At 37.1% G+C, this 22,015-nt stretch overlaps 1 protein-coding gene across 1 annotated transcript in view; it reads right to left on the minus strand.

Annotated features, from left to right (window-relative positions):
* The window catches only part of IL1RAPL2 (interleukin 1 receptor accessory protein like 2), a 535,136-nt gene that overhangs the window by 13,923 nt on the left and 499,198 nt on the right, over positions 1-22,015 (minus strand). The window contains exons 8-9 of the mRNA XM_060086424.1: positions 12,916-13,061; positions 4,086-4,229 (exon numbers count right to left, since the gene is read on the minus strand). Coding sequence (XP_059942407.1) covers positions 4,086-4,229; positions 12,916-13,061 — 290 coding nt within the window. The remainder of the gene's footprint in view (positions 1-4,085; positions 4,230-12,915; positions 13,062-22,015) is intronic.

The raw sequence follows: 22,015 nt of genomic DNA on the forward strand, positions 1-22,015 counted from the left end.
AACTGAGGCAGGATTATATTGTTCTAAGTCTAGTAAGATTCCAGGCTTCACTACCCCCACAAGAACAGAACTCTGCTTATTTATGTTAAGATGGTGCCTGAAGCCAGGAGGCTTCTCTTTAGCCTGTCTTCTAGCTGGAAAAGACTGCTGTAAACCTTGGTTGGGTACTTGATTGCCTAGAATCAGATGCACATGAAGGACTGCCCTGATCGTTGAGATCACTTGGCTTACAAATGGGGCACATTCCGCTGTTATGCATAAAATGCCACTTGGAAGTGAGAATGTTCATAAGCAATGCTAATGTAAGAACCTCCTGGTAATCTTAGCACCTCTGCCCCTGTTCCAATCAAGCTCAGGATGCACCTGCAGGCCCTTGACTTTCTCCAGCTATAATTACTCACCTGGGACTGAGAGCTGCCGATGATACACAGCTGGAAGAATAAAATAGGCCAAAGGACAAACAGATCCATTTCTATGAGCAGAATGTATTTCATTGCTCTTGATGGATGGTGTTGCTGCCTCAAGCTCCAAAATGTTAGACTAGACCCTAGTTTCCTCTGACTTTGATAACTCTATCTTACAAACATCCTGAAATGCAACAACATTTTAATTCATTCAACAGTGATTTGTTGAGCATCTACTATGAGCTAGCCATCTGCAATGACTACCTGACTCTTTCACCCATCTGGCCAGAACTTCTAGACTCTTGCCACATTGCTTGTCCTGACTATGACTATTTGCCCTCCAACCATGTCTAATCTCACATATTCCTGGTCCTATCCTTACTTGCTTCACCTATACTCTAATATAGGTGATTCTACAAAGACTTTTTTCCAGAAAAATATTGCTATATTTGCATATCCCAAGTCAAGTTATGAGAAAGAAAATGGATGTCTTTGTTTGACATGTGTTAACACCCAACACATCTGGATAACAAATTGTACATAACATTCTAGAAATACATCATTCTTTGGAAAATGGTTGCTTCTGGTTTCAGTCATATCCCTTTAAGGTGAACTAAAGGTGAAGAGCTTATGGTAGCTGGCCAGAGCAGGAAGAGCACTCTCAAGCCACCATGTCAGACGTCCCAGAAGGTCTAGGATGCCAGCTAGTGAGCAAGCAGTGATGCAGATGCCACAGTTTTAAAAATGCACTTCAGCTCTATGTAGACAGCCAAGAAAACCTCATGAATAGCCACAGCTGTTGCTCACAAAAAGGAGCAAGATGAATAGAGCAATATCAACAATATGATGCAAATAAAGGTTAACAGCAAGTCCTGAAAATTGTTTTAAAACTGAATGGCAATTCAGCAACACCACTTTGCTAGGTGAGGCTAATGAGCATTCCTCTGTGTTAAATCATGCTGACTAAGCTCAACTGATGAACCAGAAAACAGCACAATGGAGACAGAACATTATAAGGAAGAGGGCTTGCACAGTGGTCACCATAGGTATGCTGTTCCCAATGAAGAGAGAAGTTATGACAAAGGGAACCAAACTGTGGAAGAATTTTCCTGTTGTCACACTGTCCTTCCCATTTTAAAATCTACTTAATCCTGTTCACCATTAGGAAGCCATTCCTGTTTACAATGTAGTTCTTCTGGGGCTCTGCTAAACACAGTGCTAAATCCTTAGCTTCTAAAGTGCAAAGACTGTGTAACTTTGTGGATTATTGTGTCTCCAATGCCTACTATACTACCAGTGTGTGTGTGTGTGTGTGTGTGTGTGTGTGTGTGTGTGTGTAGGGTTAATCCAGGTGAAAAATATATATAACTATATATATCATTCAGAGTGCCTGGCACACAGTAGACACTTAATAAATATTTAATGGCTGCATAATTCAAAGATCAAATAAATGAAACAATCATTGATGAAATGAAATGAATTATATCAAAAATGTTTAAGAAGTCAGTTTGATAGATTTTATTTTATAAAAATATGGCATTTTTATAAGAACTTTCAGGAAATGCTACTATAGATATGAATCCAAGAGAAAACATGAACAAAAAGTACATGGGTAAATCTATGGTGTGTCTATGAGATGTCAAAATATTTAAATAAAGAAATGAAAGTTCAGTAGGCTATCTAGCTGACATTTGGCATCATGAAACTGGATATTTCTAGAAGGGCTTTAATATTCATTTATTCATCCTCACTACATATCTGCTGACTTTTTAGTATTCTATTCAGCTAGTACAGAGATTGTGTGTTTAAAGTCCAAGGTTCCATGTAGGCATATAAACTATTTTAATTTTCCTTCCTGCTGAAAATCCTTGAAGTTCCCCCCCCAATTAAATTTTTCCCTAAAATAATTGGTTTGGAACCAATACACACAATTCTCTAACCAAAATGCTCTAGATTACTTGTCATCTTTGGCCACATCGGCCACATTGGAGATATAGATGCAAAATGTCCTATGATATTAGCATGAATTTAATCTTGCAAATATGTACTACAACTGATCAGTTAGTCTGGATTATTGGATATGGGTGATGAAAGTAATTATTTCAGATTAACTTCATAAACTATATCACCTCTTGCAGAAAGTATTAACAAATTGCTTGTAATCATGACCTAATGCAAATGAATTAGAGCAGACTCCCTTTCATGTACTTTCATATAGACAATGCATCTTTAACATTCCCAGTTAGATACTTTAGCCATTTGCTGGCGCTTGGGAACCAGTGAAATTTTCCTCAATAGCATATTTCATCTCATTATTTTATGTGTGCAGGTTAAGAAGTCAGATCTTTCAATATTAATTATTGTATACAGAAACTGAAGGTAATTGACTACATTTTCATACATATTGTTGGAGCATGTAATTATCATCAGAACAGGCCCGAATTTCTCATATTGAAGATATATCTAAATAAGGGTCTTTGGTACTTTTGAATAGGTTGCTATAATCATTAGGTAAATACACTGCTTTGATAATGAGCATGCATATGTATTCACCAAATAGCATTTCTCGAATTTACTGTGAAAACATAAAAGCCAATTAAAACAAACTTATATCATTGTTCATATAATAGTAACAATAAGACCAAAATCAAAGATTATTCAAAAATTTTGATGTTACATTCACCACTCTGCCTTTCTCCTATCACTATCAAAATAAAACAAAATCATAAACTGCTCTCCTTTGAGGACCTCAAAACAAACAAAAGCTCTAACTTTCATTATTCCAATAGAATGAAAACTAAATTTAAATCTGGATTTTTAAAGTAATGATTTACAATTGAACTTCCTTTTTATCTTGGCTTACCTAAGGCATTCCATACACATGTTTCCAAGGCTTATAGTAGTTTGTGGGTGAGGACTGTATGCATAAGGAGTGATATGTCATGATTTCTTATTGGTATTGATTGGAAATATGGTAATTTGTTCTCTTGAAAAATTAAATCATTTTTGAATGTTCAAAGAAACAAGGCTCAATACAACATTTTGTTGATATTTCATATATAAGATTTTCAAGGGCCATAAATGGCAAACAGAAGAAAATTATAAGCCACATTCTGAATTTTTTTCCGTTGAGGTCACCTTTGAGAATTGTGCTACATTCATCCAAAATATATCAGTCCAGATGTACTATGAGCTTTAAAATGAGTATCTCCATAGCTTTTAATATGTTTTTCTGAATAATTTGTTTTTTTCAATGCCAGGAAGGGCTAAATATGATCTGTGCCTAAATTTGAATTTTCTGGAAGAAAAAAATGAAATTGATTCTTAATTTGTTTCTTAATAAGGGAAAGGGCTTTGACAGCAACTGTTTGATCTCCTGACCAACTAATATCTCCTTGTTAAACTATTTTTTTTGGAAATAAATTTCAAGAAATAAAACTATTTTAAAGAACACCCATATATTCTTTATCCAGGTTCATCTATTAATATTTTCTCCCCTTTGCTGTCTTTCTTGATAGATTAATACCATTTTTTTCTGAACTACTTGAGGGTAAGTTGCATTAGTCATAGCCTTATAACTCTAAATTTTTCATCATGTATCTCTTAAGAATAGGGATATTCTCTTACATAATCACAAATTCATGCCTCTTAATTGAATTTGAACAATAGGAGACAGCTTACCATCTGCAGTTTCATCACCTCCAAAATGCTGTCGGTAGAAGAGCATCAATTCAATATTGTAGCATTTGTAGATGACCACGAGCAGTACAAGGAGGAGAAAGATTGCTCCCAGGCCTCCTGCAAGTTCAATTTTGTAGATTAAATCTGGAACAAATAAAATAAACAGGAAAAGGTAATTAAATCAGCAACACTGAGGAACTTCCCATATTTCTAGTCTCTAAGATGTACAACCCATTCTGTTTTTCTTTACAGAAGATTCTTGCTTAATGCAGTAAGTAGATGTGTTCTTGATACATTTGTGTAAATCAATTTCTTGTTAAATTAACTCTCTTCTAAATATTTGAAAAGTTTTACTGTTGAAAGTGATATCTATCTGAAAAAGAATAGTCTCTCCCACTTTGTTTTGAACACATCTAGACCTCACATGTATACTTTTGCTTTAAGTGTACTTCAGGAAACTATTAGAGCTGCCTTTTACTGGGTTCAGGTCCAATATTTTGTTGTTTCTGTTAAATTATCTTTTGGCTTAGCAAGATTACAATCTAATACTTCTTAGGCCACAGGCCCTATTCTTCTACAGGAGAACAGCATCATAAAATTATTCTCAGAATCAAATAAAATCCAATGAGCCTACAGGATTTAACTGTTTCATTTAACCACAGTAGAATATAGTCCAATAGAAGGTAGGCAGGGGAAATTAGCTTATCCATTTCCCCTACTTATCTGAATAAATAACTATAATTTGTATGTGATATTATATGCCCAATGGGGCTAAAAGAGAATGAGAAATCTAGGCTAATCACTTGGCCTATTCAGCCAACACCAGGCTACCTGATAGCAGCCTTAGGCTCTTCCAGTGGGGCACCCCTAGAACTCTGAGAGTCGGAACAATTAAATCAACACATAATGGAAGGAGACATAGTATATCCTAGGCCCAGGAAATAGTGACTTACCTGTAGCTTAATTAGGGATATTAACAAAATCTAGGGTGTATCATCAAAAGAGGGGATAGCATCATGGAATTTAGAGAAAGGGGAAGTCAGAGAAGAATTTAGAATATGAATTCAGCAATGTCCAGAGGAGAAATGCTGAATCTGGAAGACACTAGACCAGAGATATTTTCCACTGTATGACAGGGAAATTCATTGGTCTCAACATAATACAGATAAAACTATCTTAAAAATTAGCTAAGCTCCCCTTAATCTAATTCCATAATTACCAAGTGACTCTTTTATTATTAATTCAGCTTACCATGTAACTACAAACTGAAAAAGGGAGTGGCATTTTAATTTGTACATCAGTTGCTTATAAGTTTGCTTGGCATCAATCAGCCTCCCTGGATGGATCAATTCTGGGGTACTGCCAAAATCAAATTGATGACCATGACAGACTGCCATTCTTGAAGATCTCTTGACAATAAAATCATGAGCCTTTCCCTGGGATTGTCCCTTGTCTCTATATAGGCTTATTGCTCAAGATAAATTAGGCTCAATATAACAATAAGATTAAGAAAAAAGATGAACATATATAATATATACTCAAGTAATGTATATTATAGATAAAATTTTCTACCAGTCTACTATCTATTCTCTAAGTAATCCTTTAGGGAAAGAATTGTTGGTCCAAATTCATCACTGAAGAACCTAAGACTCAGTAGTTTAATTCACTTACCCAAGGTCATACACCTAAGAAGTGGCCAAGATGGGACTTGAGCCCAGATATTCTAACTTCATATTTAAGGTTCTTTTTATTACACCACAGTTTTGTAAGCTCCTGTGGAAAGTGACGATGAAATTCCTTCTCCCTCTTCCTCCATAGAACTGTTGGTAATGCTTCTCAAGAACATGTGACCTGTGGTGAATTTTGGATTCTTCTGCCCTTTCAATTCCAAGGAAAGAAGCTAAACTACAATTGCCAGTCAGAATGATAGGACAGAGCAGATCTCAGACAGTTTATTGGAAGGTATTGAAGAATTCTGTAGCTATATCAAGAAGGAACGAGGGGCTCCTTGAAGTCCAGCATATGAGAAGTTTTAGGTTTTGTAGGGAGATAGAGAGTTTGGTATTTTAAAGGAGATGGAGTAATAGAGAAGATGGTAGTGGCCAGAGACAGCATGACCAATGAGGAGAGTCACTGAGTAGAAATGTAAGAAATATAAACATATTCTTTTTCAGTAAGGAGAGAGGGAGAAGGATAGAAAAAAGAAGGGAGTGAAGCTGTTGTGAGAGACAAAATATATTAATAAGGAGCATTATGAGGGGCCACATAATGAGTAAGGAAGGAAATTGGAATCTATCTCTGTCATGCCTGTTGCAAGAGGTGGTCATTTGGAAAATTAAGCCACAAAATTTCAGGTAAAAATAATCCTACCTCATATTAGCTCTGCCTCCTGCACTCCCTATAGAAAATGACTCCCCAGGAACCACTGCCTGCCTCTATGTGGGTGGTAAGGCAGGCTTGCTTATGAGACCTCTGTGGGGCTGCAGTATCACCTTTGCTTGCTTTCTTACTGTTTTATCAATTATGCATTCTTTTTATTCAAAAAGAAAGAATATCAAGTGTCTATCTTTTTAACATCTTTATTGGAGTATAATTGCTTTACAATGGTGTGTTAGTTTCCGCTTTATAACAAAGTGAATCAGCCATACATATACATATATCCCCATATCTCCTCCCTCTTGCGTCTCCCTCCTACCCTCCCTATCCCACCCCTCTAGGTGGCCACAAAGCACCGACCTGATCTCCCTGTGCTATGCGACTCCTTCCCACTAGCTGTCTGTTTTACATTTGGTAGTGTATATAAGTCCATGCCACTCTCTCACTTTGTCCCAGCTTACCCTTCCCCCTCCTCGTGTCCTCAAGTCCATTCTCTACGTCTGTGTCTTTATTCCTGTCCTGCCCTTAGGTTCTTCAGAACAATTTTTTTTTAATTCCATATATATGTATTAGCATACGATATTTGTTTTTCTAGCCAGTGTTAAATTGACAGGGCAATATGATTTTTTTTGTTTACTCTGAAAACTGAATTCTCTTTGATCTTAGATCATTGATTGACTTGATTCAACATGTTTTTCCTGTTGTAAAATGTTCATTTAATGTTATAATTTTGTTAACTCTCTGTCTCTGTCTCTCTCCCTCTGTCTCACTCTCTGGTCAGAACAGCTTTCAACTGTTTTCAAAGTCACTGAATGGGATTTTTTCCAGCAATTTCTATGTTATTTACAGAGTACAGTTGCTATTAGGTAGATGGAAAACTTCAGCAGCAGGAACAATTTGTGCTCCCAAGTAGCAGACACCTTGTTCAGCAGTAAATTTATGGAAGAAAACTGTGGTGTGAAAAGTATCTTTGTGGTTTTGGGGTCCATTTTACAAAAATATCTTTGAAAGATATTACCTAATGATGGCTGTTTACATTGAAAACTGTGGACCGAGTCCCTGAGACTCAACCAGTATTCTTTGATTCAGCCCAGGCAGTTACATTAAAAGGGAAACATGTATCCTATAATCAGAGGGCAGAATTGCCATCACCCAGTTGACACCTAGCTTTTCTTTTGTCTTCTGTTTTCAACTGCCATTTTCCATCTCAGCAGGATCTATACTTCTAGGGACATTTCCTGACTGAGAAGGTGAAAGTCATTTTATTTGGACTGTGTCGTGTATACGCTTCACAAGGATAGAGATAGCCAGAACAGCAAATATTTATGGGATTGTAACTTTTTCCAGGCACCCCAAGTACAAGTGTAGTTCTTTTTAACCTTCTTAGTTTGAATCCAGCTAGTTCTTCACTTTGAACATGAAGATCAGGCAGTATAGAATGGGACAAATAATAGCTGAAGTCAAGGGACTGACTGGAGAGCAGGAAGACTGGAACTGTTCTGAGCTTGCTCATAAGTTGGGAAGCAGGTTAGGAGATCCCACCTGAGGGTCTTCTATACAGGTTGGGGGTTCAGGGTGGGGCAGTAGCACTAAGAATGAAGAGAAAGAGAGGGTCATTGATATGTCTCTGTTTGTGGGAAAGGGAGTATGTACAGAGAAGGGATAATTATCAGAATTTTACTAGCATTAAGTTCAGAGTCTTGGTTCACCAAAAAACAAAGAATGCATTTCTTACTAAAATGTTAGTTGTACCTGTTGGCAATTAGTTCATTGGAGAGTGAGGGCGTAGCAGGTTAGTAAATGAAGGTAGAAGATGCATAGGTAAGAGACATCTTGCTTTGAGAATGCCTGACCCTATTAATTGCATATATTAGACATGAGTTTTCATTTTACAAAAGGCCTTTTCACTTTGTGAAAGGATTCATGAAATGCTTCTTCTCTGTAATGATCACTTATGGCATTTTTGATATTTGACTTATAGATCATCAGGAAGTTATTGTTCCATAAAACGAGCCATACTCGTATTCCAGGTGGAAATCCTGTGGCTACTGATGCCAGGCTATGTTGTGATAAAGCCTGAAAGGTTCAACTCCAAAAGAAATAACTGAAATTTTGCAATACAAGCCAGAGTTCAGTCTGATTTAATATGTTGGATCAGGACCATAGGGCTTCTTGTTCTTTTCTGGACCTCTACCATATTGTCAATAGCGCCTAAAGAAAATGGAGTAAGGGAAGATGAACTGCATCCTTTTGCAAAGCACAGTGAAAAAATTTAAATGCTACCTAAAACAGAGAGTACAAACTGGTATACAGTGGGCCAGAAAAAAGGTTTTTGTTGGTCTATATGTTTCCCAAAAAGTAGATACTAATATTTTAAAATAAAAATATTGCATGTCCAGGCTTTCAACTTCACTTGAAAACCTTGAAGCTCTCATATCCTTAGGCTCACATTTCAGCAAGCATGGCAATAATCTAGAAAAGAATACTGACTGCCCTTTAAAGCAAGGCATGTTTCCTCTTGCCTGTGTTTAATATCCAGCCTTCTTTTTTCTTTTAATTTCAATATCTACCTGGCTATTGAAGTCTTTGAGTTTTTATCCCCCAATCTGGAAATTGAATGTTTTGAAAAGAGAAGTGCATTCAGATAACGCAGAATAGACACTAGTCAAGGCCAGATCTCAGGGAAATCCTCTCTTTACCAATCCCTGTTACCCATCCTCTATCCTATTGCACCTGTCCTCTAGGAGGACCATTTTCACCCAACAAATGTTTTTGAGCACTTACTATATTCTATGTGCTAGCGATACAGCAGTAAATAAGGCAGTAAAAAGTCCCTGTTCTTATGAAGTTTACATCCTAGTGTGTGTGTGGGGGGGGGGGAGACAAGAAGAAAACAAGTATGTAATATGATATCAGATAGTAGTAAATACAATAAACAGAAATAGAGCCAAGTGAGAGGGAAAAGAAGGTGATGGATAGTCCATAGATGGATGAATGGATTCAGAAAATATGACATATATACACAGTGGAATATTATTCAGCCTTAAAAGAGGAGATTCTGTCATTTGCTACAACATGGATGAACCTGTAGGGCATATGCTAAGTGAAATAAGCCAGAGAGAGAAAGATAAATATTATAGTGCATGGTATCACTTATATGTGGAATCTTAAAAAAAAAAGCTGAAGTCACAGAAACAGGAGAAAAGTGGTTGTCAGGGGATGGATGGTGGGAGAGGAAATAGGGAGAGGTTAGTAAAGGGGTACAAACTTTCAGGCAGATGAATCTGGTCTGAGGATCTAATGTATAACATGGTGACAGTAGTGGATAACACTGTACTGTATAACTGAAATTTGCTGGGAAGGTACAACTTAAATGTTCTTACACACACAGAAATAAAATGTGGATGTGTGAGGTGACTGATGTGTTAATTAACTCAATGGGGGGAGTCATTTCACAATGTGCACATGTATCAAATCATCACGTTGTACACTTAATATATCTATATATCTTACAATTTTATTTGTCAGTTTTACCTCAATAAAGCTAAAACATTTTTTTAAGGAAAGTGATTGGGTAGTACTATTTTATAAAAAGTGGCCAGGGAAAGGCCTATTGAGTAGGTAATGTTTAAGCAGAGACATGTATGAAAAGAGGGAATGAGTCATGGGAACAGCTGGGGGAAACAGCAGTGTTCCAGGCAAAGGAAATAGCAAGTGAAAAGATCATGAGCCAGGACTGTGCTCGGTGAGCATGAGAAATAGAAAGGAGGCTAGTGTGTGCAAGGTTTGAGGCAGATTGTGGTAGAAAATGAGATCAGAAATGTCTTGAAGGCCATGGCAAAGATTTTGGGTTTCATTCTAAGTGTAACAGCGAGGGTTCTGTAATTGGATGGTTCTAATTAGGGAAATAATATGATCTGACCTAGATATTAAAAGGATCACTCCAGATGCTGTGATGAGAATAGACTGTGAGGGGACAAGGGGGAAGCAGGGAGACCGTTCACGGGGCTATTGCAGTGAACCAGGCAATTGATGCTGGTGGCTTAGACCCAGATGATAACAGTGAAGATGTGGAAAGTGCTCAGAGTACATATGTTTTAAAAGTAGAGCCATGGAATTTGCTGGTAGTCTAGATATAGAGTATGAGCAGAGAAAAGAAGAAGTCAATGATGACTCCAAGGATTTTGGGCCTGAGCAACTGGAAGGATGGTGATGGAGATGAAGAAGGCAACTGGAGGATCAAGTTTATAGGGAGGAGAAATCAGGAATCCTGTGTGGGACAAGTGAAGCTTGATATGCCTGCTAGATATGTCTACTAGTGGAGTTTTTGAATAGTTGCTGAATAGGCAGTTAGGAATACAACTCTGGAGTTTAGGCGAGAAGTCCAAGCTAGAGATATAAATTTGGGAGATGTCAGCATATAAATCATAAGCAAAACTGAGGTGGAGATGGAATTGAAATCATCTAGGGAGTGAGTGAGAAAAGGGGACCTGAACCCTGGGGAACTCTAATATTTAACGATTAGGAAGATGAGAATTAATATTCACAGTTATTCATGATTTAGACACATTTCCTTGCAGAAGGAAATAGGGAGGCAGTAATTTTGCAGCGTACCTTGGTTTCTAGTGTCAGATTATTAGAAATTTGAAGGGCTGCTAGTGGTTGCTTTACTTATTAAAGGGAAATGGATTTATTTTAAAACTCAAGGCTATTTCTGTCTCTACTGACTGACTATATGGTAAGACCCCCATTATTTTTCCTCAGAGCAGGCTTTTAACTGTAACACTATATACATTTTGTGCAATTTTTTGTTTCATGCTTGAGCTTTGTCTTTCTTTGCACCCTCACTGCCCTGAGGACTATAAGCCCCCCCACAGACTTGGGGATGTCTATTCCCTAATACCTAACACGATGCTTGCTATACATGATCCTCAATAATAAAAGAGAACATTATTCATTTATTAACCAGAATGAGTTCTAAGTGCCTATTAGTGGCCGGACACAGCCCAAGTTGCTGAGGATACAGAGGTGCAGCAGAGCCTGGCTTGGAGGATCTCTAAGCCTAAAAGAAGACTGAGATGGACGGGAACAAAGCGATCCTTGCAACAAGGTATCTGGACGTAATCAATGTCTGCCCTTCAAGTAGGTGGACAAGGGGTTGCTTAGTGGATACAAGTTATCCAAATTCCATTTAATAACAAATCTTGTTTGAGCATGGTATATTTCACACCATATCATTATTATTTGAACCTCAAAGTGACTCTACAAGGTAGGTATTTTTACCCCTATTTTATAAATAAGGAAACTAAAGATTAGGATGTCTAATCAGACAAGTTAGCCCTACTGAAGTAGGTAGCCAAGGCAGTGGCTGAACCGGGATCCCCTGAAGCAGGGTCTCCTAGTGTCAATTTCTATATTAGACTCCTCTATACTTAAATATTCCATTATTTTAAGATGAAATCAAGTCCAACAGAGTAAGAAATGGTGCTAGAGAGATAAAAGCATTATTCTCAGAATAATGACATTTCCCTGCTTCTCCTAGAGCTGCTGGTCAAGGTTATGTATTAGGGCTGGTTGGAAAATAGAAATTCCATCTTGGCTACAAGGTACAACTAGTGACCTTGCTGATTGAATCTGTTCTAGCTCTATAGCCTAGACAAAAAGAACACTGATTGAGAACATTTGTTCTGTTACATTTACAAAACCTTTGCCAGATGCACACATACAGAAAGTATTTAGCCTTTTGCAGTAATCAGGAGTTGTTTCAGGGTAAGAGCCAATCTCAGAAGTTGCTCCAGCAGCTGGGATTGTTGTTCCTATGTCTGCTTTTATCTCTTTTATTTGTAAATTTATAGTTTCTTTTCTTTGCTCATTATATACAATTTCCACCCCATATGGAATCAACTCTAGAGAGGTATCTACATAAATGCCAAAGTATTTAAAAAAATATGCACCTGCTGAAGGCCTTCAACACCAGGTCATATCATGAAATATTGTTCATGATCTTTATTATAATAATTGTAAAAATTATATGATACTATCCATTATTTTTATTTATATTTTAGTCAGGGAATAAAGAAGTGATTTTATTTCTCATCCAATAGTAAAACACCTAGTATTTAATTTAAGCAATATAGCATGCAGTGAAATATAGAGAAAATGTTGAATATCAATGCCTATCAAATTTTATGTAACACCTATAACCAAGGTATATTTCATCTCACTGGATTTAACAAATAACAACATTTCATTTCATTTATCCACTTCCTAATGGTATGGAAGATCATAGGAATTTTATGCTAATATCCACAGCAAGAGAGAGATATTTCCTTAAAAAGACAAAATGTTTAATAGACATTTATACTAAATGATAAAATCAGGCCAGGAAACATACCTAACTTCAATAGTTACTTGGTAGGTAAACAAAGTATAGTAACAGTTATTTAAAAAATACCCTTTTTACGCAGCAGAACACTTGCATGTTTTCGTCCATTTCGGTTTTCCACATGGCAGGTATAATTTGCCAGGTCAGCCTCCACCACTGAATCAAAGATGAGTGCCAACTCAACTTCTTTTTCTCCGAGATGCTCTTTGAGGAGCCTGAAATAAAGGAAAGTATTCTTGGCTGAATTGGTTTGATTTGGGGAGAGCCCATCCATGCAAGGACTAAAGATGGTTACATAGCTTACTAAGGTCTCCAGTGTGCTGGAGAGTCCTGACGGGTTGTATGTGCAGAAACTTAAAAAAAGAAAACACAAAAAGTGACTCAACACAAAGATCAGATGGAAAAGGAAAAAAGTGAGGAATTCACTCAGCAAAAAGAAATATTATCATGCCACTAGGCTTTGATAAATGAAGCCAATATGATTTGTATGGCAAACAGGAGGAGACGTTGGACTCCATATTCTAAGCTGAGCTTATGAAAACAAATTGGATTTTTGCAACACGGCATGAAGGGAAAAATGTCTCTAGAAATGTAGAGTTTATGTCAGAGGCTAGAGTTTTAACAACAGGGGGCAAGATAGTAAAGAAATGGGCCTTGAAAATGACTGCCTTATGAGAAGTAAACTAAGGGTGTTTAGTGGCCTTTTATCCCCAAATATCGGTGAGAAGCCTGTTCTCTACTTTCTCCTGCCTTCTGTCCAATGCAGGTATAAACCTCTAATCCTCCAATGACCTACCATGGCCCTGCTTTCTCCCGACATTGCTCGCCATTTTTCTTTCTCCTTCCCTCCACACCCTCCCATGTCCCCAGGAGGAACTGCCCTATGTGACATTTTCTCATAGTGCTGCCTTTTGCTTTCTCAAGTGAAGTTGCAAAGGTTCTTGAACGGCCAGTAACAGTTGTTCTTCACAGAGGAGCTGAGTTGCCAGGAACCTTTCCTGAGGAGTGTGCTTGTTGTTTCTCAGGAGAGTTATATTCTTGCCAATGGCTAGCTGCCTCCTGGGTGAGGTGAAAGTAGGTACACTGCCTACTTTTACTTTCTATCTCCTGGTTTTGACCAAAGAAAAAGCAAATTGTGAGCCTAAATAGTGAAAAGCCTGCTGTTAAGTTCTGGGGTGAGGTTGTTAAATACATGAATTTGCAAGATGGAACATTTGGGGCATTTAAAGTAATTCTCATCTCCTTTTTGACACCTGGTTATGAAGGCAGAGAAGAACATTCAGATTTACTGGCATTTAGCATAAAGTTGGAAAAGACAACTGTACTCAGAGAAAACTGGGTTATAAATATGGGCCTCCCACTTACAAGCTCAAGCTGTATTCTTACAAAGTAATTAACTCAATGGCACCTTAATATAACTCATCTTTAAGTTGGGAAAAATACCTACCATACTTAACTTTTTTGTGGGGTAAAATGGGTAAAATTATTTCAAGATTAAATGGCATATGCAAATGCAAATGAATGTTATTAAACACCAACATTTCATTGTCTGAATGTGAACTGTTTATAACTTTTGCCTCCTCAAATCATATTTGTATTTATACTTATTGATATTTCAATTTGGTTTGGATTAATCTCTTCTGGCTCCCCTTTAAGAGAAGGAAAGACTTAAAGTTGGGTTGGTGGGAAGGGAGTTCTTAGAATCTGAGACTCTCCCATACTGGAATCTTGTACCCAGATTATATCCCAAATAGAGATGCTTTTAAAATTAACCCTATTTCTGTTACCTTCCAATAATATACATATCAGAGAGTTGACAATACTGGCATTTGTAACTTGAGTAAGTCTCTTTAGTATAAGAATTTTCTTAACCATATTTCACTGGTAGTCTATGCATTTCTTTCTTCCTGGCTAAACTTGCAGTTTTCCTCTCTTTTTCCTCTCCCAACATATACCTAAACAAGGAAAAATGGGAATTAACTTTCCGAATGGTTTACATTGAATTTTACTCTATTTTCCCCCTGCTATGTGTATATCACACTATACTCAATTCTTTTAGTTCTGTGTGACCTGCTATGGGATAACCCCCTTTAGGCCAGAAGCTGCTTAAGCACCAGAAATTAAGTTTGATTTAAAGCTTCACACGTAGGGCAGCCACAGCCTTTGCCAGGCATAAGGCAGAGAGCTGATCCTGTCCCTCCAGACAAAGCCTTTCCCTCTTCATTTCTAATGCAGTTTCCAAAAACAGCTCTTCACAGGCTGCAGAAAGAATCTGGAGAGAGGATTTGAAAAATGATCCTTCATCTATTAATATATATGAGGTGTCTTAATTATCAGCTCTTGAAAATCTAGAGGAGACCTGCTTTTTTGGAATTAAAGAACAAATTGGGGTTTACGTCTATAAATCATTCTGCAGAGCAGTCATAATTTCCTAGCAAATGTTGATATGTAACAATCTATCAATTATTCTTTGTCATTCCCCTGAGTGCCTAGCTCTGGGATAGGTATTTGGTGTAAGAGCAGTATAAGCACTAAAAGACCAGGTGCCTGTTCCCAGTAAGCATTAAAATTTAAACAGAGACAAAATCTACACAGCTGAAAAAATTATAGGCGGAATGAAGTAAAACAGGATGGTACAGTCATTCTTACAATGGAATTTCAAAAAAGAGAGAGATTATTATTTACTAAATTAGCTGAAGAAGGCCTGAGAAGACTCTGCCTAAACAAAAGGAAGAAGGAAGCATTTTCTAGGAGGGAAGATAGGAACAGGTTTTTGCAGAATGTTTGAAAGAGAGACACTGAAGGGACTGGTTTTGGAATGGAGGATACAAATAAGGGGAACTTGGGATATACTTCAAATAACTTCAGGAATATCTCATTCCAAGGAGTAATATTGAAGGCAAGTTATAGGCAACAGTGAACACTGGCAAAATAAAAAATATACTAAATTCAGGTGACAGAAATCACTAGTTTCAAAAGTTTTATTGCTAAGACCTATTATTAAAAAGTAATACTAGAAAATGTTTGGAAGTTGTCACTCTCATCCTTACAAGAGGAAAAGCAAACAAAATGAAAGTCAACAACTTTTCGTAGATCCATCAGAGAATTGAGGTCACAGGGCAAACTCCTGCCCCCCAAATTTGAGATAGCTAGACAAATACTGAGAATCACAGTGTACTGGGAGCAGAAACCCAGGAGCAGGAATCGGTATGAATAAAAACACTTAAAATGTAATTGATGAGTCACTGTAGGCCCAATATGGACTAGATTGAGAGTTAAAAAAAAAAACAAACTCCATGGGATCTAATCTTAGGGGTGCTCCATACTTTCATGAGTTTTGCTTCCAAGAGCCTGTCCAGAGTTTCAGGATGAAGATCAGAGACTCCTTTAGGCTTTTGGCACGGGAAGGGGAAAAGCAACTATCTTGAAATGAGCCCAGAGCACTCTTTCTTCTTAACAAAGGCACACCCTCAAGTGAAACTCTTTAGCAGAACCTAAATTACTTGGGTTTTACTGAAACTGGGGGAAGATAAATATCCAACTCCAGCCTCCTCAAGCCTTCCTGTCTCATCTAAGAAAAGGAGAAAAGCTGAGGAATACTTGTAAAGGTCACAGCCTGAAGGTACAGGTTCATTGAAAGACTAAGACTTTACCATAGGATTATAGGATACTTACCACCATACCAATTAAGCTCCTGTATGATTACAAAGGTTTTCAGCTGAAAAAACTGCAAAGCTCAGACCCTATTTAAGAAGCAGTCTCTAGGAAAACTGAAAGAAACAGTGGAGATATAAACAAGTACATTATAGGAAATTTTAGCCTCTTACACCTACGACTACAGAAAACAGTAAACACAGCCTAACTCCTAGCCACATAAACATAAAATCTCACAATAAAGACCTATTTACTTTGGTTCCTTTTATCTGATACATCACATCTGGCTTTCAATCAAAAAATGATAAGCCATGTTAAAAAGAAAAAAGTCTGAAAAGACAATGCAAGCATCAGAACCATATTCAGGTATTGCAGAGAATTATCAGAATGGGAATATAAAATAACCATTATTAATATGTTAAAGGCTCAAATGGAAAAAGTGAACAACATAAATCAATAGCTTGGTAGCATAACCAGAGTGATGGAAATTCTAAGAAAGGCTCAGAAGGAAATGCTAGAAATGAAAACACTGTAATAGAAATAGAGTGGCTTTCATGGGCCATTAACAGACAGGACGTGGCCAAAGAATCAGTGATCCTGAAGACAATCAACAGAAATCTCCTAAATTGAAACACAAAGAGAAAAGAGCATGGCAAAAAAGGAACAAAACATTGAACACCTGAGGTATAACTACAAAAGGCATAACATACATGTAATCTAAATACCAAAAGAAGAAAGAGAAAGGAACAATAGAAATATTTGAAGTAACAGTAACTGAGAAATTTCCAAAGATACCAGACCACAGATGCAGAAGTTCAGAGAATACCAAGCAGAGTGAATATTGGAAAAGTTAAACCTTGATGCATCATATTCTAACTGTATAAAGTGAAAAAATGAGAGAAAATATTAAAAGAATTCAGAGGAAAAAACTTACCTATAGAGGAATAAGAATAAGAAATACATCAGACTTCTCTTTAGAAACTATGTAAGCAAGAAGAGAGTGGAGTGAAATATTGAAAGTGTTGAAAGAAAATTACTACCAACGTAGAATACCGTATCCATTTATCCTTCAAATGTGAAGGAAAAATAAAGACTTTTTCAGACAAATAAAAACTGAGGGAATTTGTTGTCAGTAGACCTGTCTTGCAAGAAATGTTAAAAGAAACTCTTAAGAGAAAATGAAAATGATATAGGTCAGAAATTTGGATCTATATAATGAAAGGAAGAGTGTTAGAGAAGGAATAAATAAAGATAAAATATTTTATTTTTCCTATTCATAATTGATCTAACAGGTAACAGTTTGTTTAAAATAATAATAGCAATAAAAGCAGTTATAAGAAGTTCTGAGGATCTAATATACAGCATGTTGACTATAGTTAATAACGTGTATTGTATACATGAACGTTGCTGAGATTAGATCTTAAGCATTCTCACCACACTAAAAAAAGAGTTAATTATGTTAACTATGTGAGCTTAACTAATATAATGGTATATGTCAATTATACCTCAATAAAATAAAATGAGAGTGAAAATGTAACCTGCAGAATGGGAGAAAATATTTGCAAACCATATATCTGATAATGGGTTAATATCCAAAAAATATAAGGAACTTTTACAACTGAATATAAAAACAAAATCAAACAAATAACTCAATGAAAAATAAGATGGGCTAAGGACCTGAACAGACATTTCTCCAAAGAAGGCATACAAATGGCCAACAGGTATATGAAAAGGTGCTCAACTTCACTATCATCAGGGATATGCAAATCAAAATCACAATATGATATCATCTGAAATCTGGTAGAATAGCTGTTACCAGAAAGACAAAAGATAAGAATTGTTGGCAAGAATGTGGAGAAAAGGGAATACTGTATACTAATCGTGGGAATGTAATTTGGTGCAGCCATTGTGGAAAAGAGTACAGAGATTCCTCCAAAAACTAAAAATGGAACTACCATATGATCCAGCAATCCCACTTCTGGGTATATATCAAAGGAAATGAAATCAAGATCTCAAAAAGATATTTGTACTCTCATGCTCAATTTAGCATTATTCATAATAGGCTAGATGTGGAAACAACTTGTGTCCATCAGTAGATGAATGGAAAAAGAATATATGGTTTATGTGTACAATGAAATATTATTCAGTCTCAAAAAAGAAAAGAAAAGAAAATCTTGCAATTTATGACAACATAGGGGAATATGGAGAATACTAAGTCAAATAAGTCAGACAGAGAATGAAAAATACTGAAAAATACTGTGTAATATTACTTATATATGAACTCGAGACAAGCCAAACTAATAGTGACAGAATGGTGGTTACCAGGAACTGGAGGGTGGAAGAAATAGGGAGACGTTGGTTGGTAGATGAAATGGGGAATTGCTGGTCAAAGAGTACAAACTTTCAGTTGTAAGATGAATAAGTTCTGGAAACCTAATGTACAGCATGGTGACTATAGTTAACAATACTGTACTGTATCCTTGAAATTTGAGAGGAGAGTAAATCTCAAGTGTTTTCACCATACACTCACAAAAACGATAACTGTGTGGTGATGGATATGTTAATTAGTTGATTGTGGTAATCATTTCACAATGTATACATATACCAAAACATCACATTGGGGCTTCCCTGGTGGCGCAGTGGTTGAGAGTCCGCCTGCCGATGCAGCAGACGCGGGTTCGTGTCCCGGTCCAGGAGGATCCCACGTGCCACGGAGCGGCTGGGCCTGTGAGCCATGGCCGCTGGGCCTGCGTGTCCGGAGCCTGTGCTCCACAACGGGGGAGGCCGCGACAGTGAGAGGCCCGCATACCGCAAAAACAAAAACAAAACAAAACAAAAAAACAAAAAAAATCACATTGTATAATTTAAATATATACAATTTTTTTGCGGTAGGCGGGCCTCTCACTGTTGTGGCCTCTCCCTTGTGGAGCACAGGCTCCGGACGCGCAGGCTCAGTGGCCATGGCTCACGGGCCTAGCCACTCTGCGGCATGTGGGCTCTTCCCAGACTGGGGCACGAACCCGTGTCCCCTGCATCGACAGGAGGACTCTCAACCACTGCGCCACCAAGGAAGCCCAATATATACAATTTTTATTTGTCAATCATACTTCAATAAAGATGGAATTTTTTAAAAATCAAAAATGAAATAGAGGAAAGAGATTGGATTCCCCCCAAAATAAAAAAATAAATAAATAAAATAAAATAAAATGAAAGCTTGTAATTCTTGGAACATATGGTAGTTCTATTTTTAGTTTTTTGAGGAACTTCCATACTGTTTTCCACAGTGGCTGCACCAATTTACAATCCCACCAACAGTGTACTAGGGTTCCCTTTTCTCCAAATCCTCTCCAACATTTGTTATTTGTGTGCTTTTTGATGAGAACCATTCTGACAGGTGTGAGGTGATCTCTCATTGTGGTTTTGATTTGCATTTCCCTGATGATTAGCGACGTTTAGCATCTTTTCATGTGCCTGTTGGCCTTCTGCATTTCCTCTTTGGAAAAATGTTTATTCAGGTCTCCTGCTCATTTTTAATTGGGTTCTTTGTTTTTTTGATGTTGAGTTGTATGTGCTCTTCCAGTTTCCATTAACTGTAAATAGTCCCTTAAACCAAATTGAATCCTCCTTTGATGACTAGGTATCTTGCAAGTCTCTGGGTCTTTATTCTGAGTATGAGTAATCATTATCCAGGAATGATGACTGAGAATATCAATAATAGGAGATAGTTTTAAAAAACCCTCTTAGGGAAAGAAAATCTTTATTTTAGTGTTATTTGCTTTTATAAAAAATCATGTTAAAGCCTTATTAGTCAAAGACCAGGATCAAGCCTGTAGGCTGACACAATCAGATTTGTTGACTGAATACACTGTGGAAGGAATGCTCCAGAGGAACTGTGGATTGTTTCTTGATTGAAGAGAAGAAGAAAGCATCTTTTGTAACATTTGGGTTCCCACTAAAGATTCTGAGGATGGTCTAAAGAAGCAGAAATAAGTTCTGGATTGATTGCAACTTCTGAGACAGTTGGTGGTATGGGGGGAGGATTGACTAGGAATTGTGTACTGTCATGAGGTGGAGGTGGCTTACTAATTGGGTATTCCCAGTAATATGAAAATAGCAAAGTAGGTCTGGGCATCACTGGTAAGAAAGTAGTAGTCACTCCAAAGAGGTGGGGGTCATTATGGCATTATACAACTGCTGCATGACCTTGGAAGAAACAGTATTTTCTGTTAACTTTGCAGCTGGTTTTATCTGTCTGTCCTCCCAGCCTGATTAATAGCTGGGCTGCTTATTCTCAGTCCCAACTGATTTTTTACTCTTTCAGTCCCGGGCACATTTTTACTCTTTATATCCTAAATGTGGACTACTACAACAGATCATTCTGAGAATTGATGATTCTTACTAGCTGTGTTCTGATAAAGTCAATGTAGCTCCACTGGAACTGTGAATCAACTGCCCAAGGACAGCTCTTCCTCAGTCACTAAACCTCAGATTTTTTAATCTGTAAAATAAACTGATATGATTTATCTCAGATGGTTATCATAAAAATACAATGTAAATTAGGATGTCAAAATGTTTTGCAATGTACTGTGTAGCATAGAAACATGGAGGAATTATTATTATTTACCAACTATAGTTGCTTGTCTCAAGCAGCTTACAATAGAAAACACCAAATTTGAGACTAGGCATCTATAATTTGCTCAGTAAATGAGAGAAATAACAAATATGTCTTACGTAGCCTTTAAATATTTTATGCACACGTCAAGGCTAAGACCCACTGTGGAAGTGGAACTGTGGACAGTAGAGTCACCACTCCTCCAAAAATCATCCTTCAGATAAATGGTCATTAAGGCTGCCCTTAGGTAAAACTATGCTGCTTATGAAGTTTACTTTTCCATTGAAGCCTCCTTATGACTTACAGTATCTACACTTACATATATATATGATGAGTTTTGAAAATTATTTAAGTCGAGGCATAGTGATCAATCAATGTTCCTCCTTCCAGTGGGATGACCTGAGAGTGGGAGAAAAGAAGAGATGATGTGTGTGTTGGGGGAGTGTTTTGTTATGTTTTTAGCTCAATTTGGGGGCAGCCAGAGCAGGTTGGGTGTTTCAAGGCACTGAAAAATCATGGTGGGAAGCTGCCAAAACAGAGCTCATCATTTTGCCTTGGGCTGCCTGGGGAAAAATTAATATTCCCAGCTCCATATTATTTGTTTAAATTGGTGAGATATTAATAGGTTATTTTGGATCTTTAACATAGACTCACCCTATTTTAAGAATAAAATCTTTTCATACCTGTATCACATTCACTTCTTTGTTAAGAGCATTTCACTCACTCAAGAAAAGTATGTTAAGGTAAAGGGATGGAAACAGAAGGCTGGAAAGTGGTAGAAGCAGGAGTGAAAAAAAAACAAAACTTACAAGCGAACAAAGCCCATATTCAACTTGTAGCCTTTTAGGAATTGAAAATAAATTAAATTATTTGCATTTTAAGAAGCTTGTCTGAAAAGCCTTA

Source organism: Mesoplodon densirostris, chromosome X (genome assembly GCF_025265405.1).
Source record: "Mesoplodon densirostris isolate mMesDen1 chromosome X, mMesDen1 primary haplotype, whole genome shotgun sequence".
NCBI lineage: Eukaryota > Metazoa > Chordata > Mammalia > Artiodactyla > Ziphiidae > Mesoplodon > Mesoplodon densirostris.